At 38.3% G+C, this 6288-nt stretch overlaps 3 protein-coding genes across 5 annotated transcripts; 2 read left to right on the top strand and 1 right to left on the bottom strand.

Annotated features, from left to right (window-relative positions):
- The first annotated feature begins 28 nt into the window (after positions 1-28).
- LOC112468292 (hydrocephalus-inducing protein-like) lies at positions 29-1900 on the top strand. Its single transcript, XM_025037413.1, has 5 exons — positions 29-70; positions 438-665; positions 741-886; positions 1263-1446; positions 1742-1900. The coding sequence occupies exons 1-5, from the start codon at positions 29-31 to the stop codon at positions 1898-1900; spliced, it is 759 nt and encodes a 252-aa protein (XP_024893181.1).
- A 302-nt stretch (positions 1901-2202) lies between these two features.
- LOC112468291 (neuralized-like protein 2) lies at positions 2203-4678 on the top strand. Of its 3 annotated transcripts, none has more exons than XM_025037412.1 (3): positions 2203-3139; positions 3425-3745; positions 3818-4678. In XM_025037412.1, the coding sequence occupies exons 1-3, from the start codon at positions 2767-2769 to the stop codon at positions 3937-3939; spliced, it is 816 nt and encodes a 271-aa protein (XP_024893180.1). In that variant the 5' UTR covers positions 2203-2766; the 3' UTR covers positions 3940-4678. The 3 variants fall into 3 exon arrangements, with proteins under 3 accessions (XP_024893180.1, XP_024893179.1, XP_024893178.1); XM_025037411.1 differs by having other exon boundaries at positions 2204-3139; positions 3413-3745; positions 3821-4678; XM_025037410.1 differs by having other exon boundaries at positions 2204-3139; positions 3413-3745.
- Positions 4679-4743: 65 nt separating this feature from the next.
- LOC112468290 (acetylcholine receptor subunit beta-like 1) lies at positions 4744-6284 on the bottom strand (the record flags this gene model as incomplete). The annotated part of the gene is made up of 4 exons (XM_025037409.1): positions 4744-5098; positions 5371-5523; positions 5786-5963; positions 6126-6284. Coding segments are annotated over 4 exons (834 nt in total), but the record flags the coding sequence as incomplete, so codon positions are not given.
- Between the last annotated feature and the right edge of the window lie 4 nt (positions 6285-6288).

Below are 6288 nucleotides of genomic sequence, written 5' to 3'. Positions count from 1 at the left end.
TACGGCAAACTGTCAGCATCCCTGCATCATGATCTACGACGTACCAAAGCTTGTAGCACCCTTACACAGCGTTAGTCATCGGATTTTGTCGATAATATGTTGAAAGTTATACCCAATTAAGTTCAATTTTCCTGAAAGTGCATTAAAATATTAACTCCTTCCGGTCCAAACTATTAGCTGTATCTAAATAAATAAATACATAAATAAACATTCAAAAATTTGTATTACTTGGAGAAATCTATGGAGATCTTTTAAAATATAGTTTGCCGATTATAATCGCTATTTGAATGCTTGAAAAATTATGCGATAGGCTACCGCAATACGTTATATATCGACATGGCAAAGGGTTAATATAATAAAGGAATTACATCCGCAACTTGTAAATTAATTTAATCGTGGCAAACAAATAACGATAACGATCGCCGTGAATGTGACAGGAAACCATCGGTGTTGAGTATCGTCCTTTACACCCTGCCGAGGAAACCGCGGTAAACTTGGACATCAACTGCGAGGAGCTCGGACTGTTTCCCTATGAGCTGCGATTGCGAGCGATACCAGCACCCGCGGAGAAAACGACTCACGTCGTCGCGGTACTCGGCGGTTCCACCACCTTCTCTCTGACTATAAGCAATCACGCCCGAAAGACTGCGGTGTTCGCCATCAAGGTGAGCATAAAACGTTTCCTCTTATATTTTCTTTTTGCCATAACAATCGTTAGAAAAATCTCATTCTCGGTTTAGGTGAATAACGAATGCTTCACGACTCCGAAGAACGTCGAGGTGCCAGCTTTGAAGAATGCTGCATTCGATGTAACTTACGAGCCCTGCGACGTCGACAACATCTCCGCTACTTTGACAGCCACATCCGAGATTGCCGGCGAATTTGTGTACGATAATTCGCAATTAAGATGGCTTAATCCTTCGTGATTCTAACATCGAATTAAACTCGAGAGACATATGTTGCGATAGCCTATCGCATAGTTCTTCAAGGACTCAAGTCTGTATGCGATTGTAATTGACAAACTAGATTTTTAGGATCTCCAGAAATTCCTTCAAATAATAAAAATTCTTTGGTTTATGTGTTAGATTAACCGATTAGATAAAAATTGATGAAATATTTGATCTTTACTCATTGTCAGTTGCGAGAGAAGTTTGGAGATCAAAGAGTTAAGCCTGTCTTGCTGATTGCTTCGTCATTCAGTGCACAGTCAGAATATAATAAGTCAAATATATAGAATGTGTTTCTAAATTGTTTATATACAGATTTCCTCTTGTCGGCACGTATTCCTTACCGAAACCTCAAGGACCGTATACAGTTACCGCTGACGTGCCGGCTTCTATACCATTCAAAAATATATTTAAAGAAACCAAATCTTTCGAGCTTATCTTGGACAATCCCGAAGTTTTCGCAACGACGACGTCGTTGGACAAAATTAAAGCCAAACAGGTAATTGTACAAAATTTTTATATTATCTTTTTTGAATGATCATAATTAATCTCTGAAATTGGAAATGTTTATTTATCTCTCAAGAAAGAGAGCTCTAATATATATAAATAATTTATACAACATTTTTAATAATGGAAAGAAAGGAGTCTTTTATAAAAATTCACTTATTAATAATTTGTAATTAATAGAATTTATTTTAATTGTTAGTTATTTCAATACCACGTAATCTTATGATTTATCAGATTTATTAATTATTACGATCTAACAACACATTAACATGAATAAATATCGCAAGGTGGTCCCTATCATCGTTCGCTTAAAAGATACGTCAAACAGTAAGATAGAACTGGAAAACGACGGTTATCCAGTAACTGGAAAACTTCTGATATGCAGCACAGATCCTAAGATTTCCCATATCAATTGGATTTATTATTTAAGAGGTGTACGCCAATAATAATTCTGGCATACAATGCAGATACAGATTCTAAAATTTCCTTTATCAAGTTGATTTATTATTTAAGAATTGTATACATGAATAATAAATGAGTAACATATCAATATCTAACGAGATATCGCTGTGTTTTATCGCATTTTATTCGCGTCATAAAATTGTATTGATTACAAATGATAATTATATCATTAAAAAAAAATGCGCTCTTTCTGCGCGAGAGAGATCATGTTTTAAAGCTCTAATCATGTAAAGTCCAAAGGGTATCTAGATACTCGTCCGTCATGGTTGCGCACGCGCCTCGCTCCGGAGGCCCCGGAGTAGTCCGGAGTCCGGAGCGCCATAGTGATTCGCAATCCCTGTAATGGTGGTTCGTAGCAGCTTCGTAAACACAGGAGGATCCGGAAACGTTCCCGGCTAGGCCGTCGCCCGCGACAACATGTGAATTTCGTGAAACCGGCGTCTCTCGGATCCCCCCGTGATCGCCGCGACTGCTCCGTAGCGAGAACCTAACCTAACGAAAGCCTTTCAAGCGACGGTGAGTTTCACGGCGGTCGACACCGCTGCTACTATTCTCGTATAATCCGCTTCCTCATAAACTTTGGTATCGCTCGTCGTTCCTACGGGCGGAACGATTTCTTTCACGGGCGAAGTCCTACACGCGTTTCCTCCCGGTCGAGTGTCCCCGGGGGCGGCGAGCCGCCACGAAAACGGATCTCGCACGATTTCCGTTCGATGACGGTGTGTCATAGGAGCGGCTCGTGTTGATCCGACAGCATCAGGCCATCAGGCATGCACCTAGTGCATGCGGCGCAATCATACGCGCGCGATCTTGTTCGGGTGTGCGTACTTTCGTCCTACGTCGCGCCACCATGAGCGAGGAGTCTAGGAAGATAGTGACCAGGTTCCACCCCATCCACGGCGAGAACATCCTCCTATGCGAGGACAGCACGGTGGCAGTGCGCACCACAAGCTTTGCCAACTCGGTAGCCTTCAGCGAGAAGCCGTTGCAGCCGGGGGAAATCTTCCTCGTGGAGATCGAGAAGACGGAGAGGGGATGGAGCGGACACATGCGGCTGGGTCTCACCCTGATCGATCCGGCTTCGGTCAACAACAACCTGCCTCAATACGCGATGCCTAATCTGGTTCGACTAGGCAACACATGGATCCTCGCTATAACTAGGAATCAAACTATCTGGGACAACTTTGACGGTGGTCTATCATCTACATACACCTCTCTTACTGGTTAGTATCTGTTATACGAAATTATTATGATAATCTTGTAAAAATTCTATTTATGAATGTAATATTACTTTAACTTGTAAAGGAAGTTTGTTAGAAACGATATAATATGTTTGTAATATTGATATAAAAATTACTATGATGCAAAAAATAAAATAATAAAGGTATGAGAACATAATAAAAGCGTTAACGATAATGACACATGTATTAGATGCATTCCAAATTTGTAGCATATTATATGCTTGCTGAATGTTATGTGCTTATCCATCATCAAAGGTATACCACCAGGAATACCAGCCAGAGAGAAGAAACTGGTCACGGATGGAGTCAACGTGCAAACGTCGCGTGGTGTTATTCCCTTCAACGCTCTCAAGCCAAATATAGACGGTTCTTCCCAGTGCATCCTGCCTACGGATGCGGGCAGTCGTATCGGTATCATGTATGTGCCGCAAGCTGGTTGTCCCGATAAGGCAGAAATGCATTTCATTATCAACGGCGAGGATCAGGGTGTATGCGGAAAGGATATTCCTTATAAGGCGGGACCCTTGCGCGCGGTGGTGGATGTCTACGGTACCACGAAACAAGTTCGGATAGTTCAACTGTATGGAGGTGAATATCTATAATCTATATCTTACATTAAGTTTTGCTTCTTTTCTCAACGCGCTTTCTGTGTGTTTTCAGCAGTATCAACGCTACAGAGTGCATGCCGCGACGCTATATTGCAATACACCAAGAGAAATGCAGTTAATCTGCTCCCTTTGCCGAGACTATTGAAGGACTATTTGTTATATCAATCACAGTGAGAATCAGCTCATTCCGTTTTCGCATATATGTTTAGGAAGCAGTACCCGTTAATTTCTATATCTTTTTCCCAGTGATATTTTCAGTGTTTAGTATATATATGCGTAATACATGTTCTATTAATTATCGATGACTGCCGGTACATGTGTCGACTCGAAACGTTCGTACGAATTTATTTGTTTCTATACATATCTTTTCGGAAGTGTATACGATAGAAACGGTTGACATCTACGTAACGAAGGTTTGTTTTACTCGCGCGTTTTGAAGATTTTTCTGAGGTGGAAATACTAAATCATGATGTGTACATAGTGTAACGAAATGTTGATCGCTGCAAAGTCGAGAAATTCAGCGAGATCGTATTGAAAGTTTAACTGTAAGTATCATTCGGAAATGATCATTTATGAGACGTGATGACGCCATACATAAAAGTTAGGTATATTTTCGGGCAGTTACTTTCGCTCTACCTATATTTGCTGAGTTCTCTATTTATTATAAGATACGTAGGGTTAAGTTGCAATTGACACTGTTGTTAAATAAACAAAAACGAAGGATATTAATATAAGTGTCCAAAGCAAACTTGTTTTACAAAATAAAGATATTTATAAGAAGAAAAAAAGAAAACTATCCCATCGACATTAGGATCCAATCTATCCAATCGATGTATATCCTATATAACATTATATAATATGTGCATATCTTGTATATTTTTTACTTGTTATAAAATTACATCATTTAACAACATTATGATACATATATCCATAGCAACTTAATTAAAAATAAATCTATCTTCTTATATATTAGAGAATTATGTTGCAGCTTAGTTCGTAGGGAAACACATACTTAACAATACAATGTAGGCGATAAATGCGCTTAGAAATGCCAACCATCCTATAAGCACTATAATATATCTCCATGGCGATGTTTTGCTATTCGATTGCACGAGGTCAGTATTGTCATCCACATCTGCTTCTATTTTGGCTGTCGCGGCAGGATCCAGAATGCTGATTAAAAGAATTCGTCCAAATTGACTGCGCAAAATGGACGTCGTGCCGGCTGAGATCCACATGGGTGGCTCGGTAGTCAGTTCTTGCAGGTGTCGCAAAATACTGGTAAGGATGAGAGCGAACGTTGCTATCCCGAGAGAACTCTCGTAAAAGAAAACTGATAAAAAATATATTTATGATTTAATTCTTCTTTCTTTTCTCTCTGTTCCTTTCTTGTTATGCACAGCGAAACTAGGAAGTAAACTAAAAAGCTAGCGATAATAGTTAAGTTAAGCATTTAATTAAATATATGTAATTGGATAAACTAATTTTGCAGAAATTAATATTGAAATATTAATTGTTGAGAATTGAAGAATATTAAGATGGATAAATAGCGAATAGGTTTTTTTACTTGTTACTTTATTAAATTATATTTTGTTAAATACTTACGTATTTTGGGAGTGTTAATGCCGCTCTTTGGCATTTCCCAATGCACGTCTTGTATGCACAATAAATGACAAATGAAATTGAGATTAGCAATCACCATTCGCTCGAAAGATTTCGGTTCTAGCCACAATGTCATCAGAGTCATCATCATTAACACTGTGAACATTATGTAAAATGCGCAACATATCGAAATTAATAGAAGGAGCAAGTAAATGAAGTTAATTTATTTGCTCGTTGAAAATTAAGTTTCCATCTATTAATATATATGGTAAATTTAATATCAACAAATTGTTTTTACAAAATTTGATCGCGAGTTTTTATCACATATGCTTTGAATAATAAAGAAAAGGATATTTTGCCATCAATAAAACAATATTAATTAATATTAATAAAAATCAATAAAATACGCAACACGTACCTATGGTAGGTGATATGTACGCAATGCGTATGATGCCCGAATGACTCTTCAGAATAAAGTGATAGGAAAGCATTTTGACGGTCGAACCCGAATTGTATTTGTATCTATTTTCCCATCTTGTTATATAAAGTTCCACTAAATCCCACTCGACATTCTTTGAATCTATACTTGCCTGTGACTGTAATTAAATTGGCAGATTAAAAATTAAAGAAAAGAACTTATGAAAGCATTACTAAAAAATCTAACTTTTTTATACACATATTGCGCAAGTCTTGGCGCAAGTATTGCTTATCTCAGATACGAAATAAATCTGTTTTGGTGGAAAATGAACAAATTATACCACATTCTGATTGGTAACAAGCTCGATCTCGTCACCGGAATGTGACCACGATCCGAATTGTATAGTGCAATTCAGAGTTTGATATGGCCACCACGTGTTATCTGAGGTACATTTTGTAGCATACTTTGCTGCCGTGAACCATCTAACTTCCCCCGACCTCGAG

Source organism: Temnothorax curvispinosus, unplaced genomic scaffold (assembly GCF_003070985.1).
Source record: "Temnothorax curvispinosus isolate PA1 unplaced genomic scaffold, ASM307098v1 QBEX01018277.1, whole genome shotgun sequence".
In the NCBI taxonomy this organism is placed as follows: Eukaryota; Metazoa; Arthropoda; class Insecta; order Hymenoptera; family Formicidae; genus Temnothorax; species Temnothorax curvispinosus.
The sequence above is the reverse complement of the archived record's forward strand: the minus strand, read 5'-3'. Positions and strand labels throughout refer to the sequence as shown.

What these genes read in the sequence shown, in the direction of transcription:
- LOC112468292 (XM_025037413.1), top strand. Translation starts at nt 29, where the DNA reads ATGATCTACGACGTACCAAAGCTTGTAGCACCCTTACACAGC. An exon ending in GAGATTGCCGGCGAATTTGT is followed by an intron (nt 887 to 1,262) that starts GTACGATAATTC and finishes GTTTATATACAG; the next exon opens with ATTTCCTCTTGTCGGCACGT. An exon ending in ACAAAATTAAAGCCAAACAG is followed by an intron (nt 1,447 to 1,741) that starts GTAATTGTACAA and finishes AAATATCGCAAG; the next exon opens with GTGGTCCCTATCATCGTTCG.
- LOC112468291 (XM_025037410.1), top strand. Translation starts at nt 2,767, where the DNA reads ATGAGCGAGGAGTCTAGGAAGATAGTGACCAGGTTCCACCCCATCCAC. An exon ending in TACATACACCTCTCTTACTG is followed by an intron (nt 3,140 to 3,412) that starts GTTAGTATCTGT and finishes CCATCATCAAAG; the next exon opens with GTATACCACCAGGAATACCA. An exon ending in GATAGTTCAACTGTATGGAG is followed by an intron (nt 3,746 to 3,817) that starts GTGAATATCTAT and finishes GTGTGTTTTCAG; the next exon opens with CAGTATCAACGCTACAGAGT.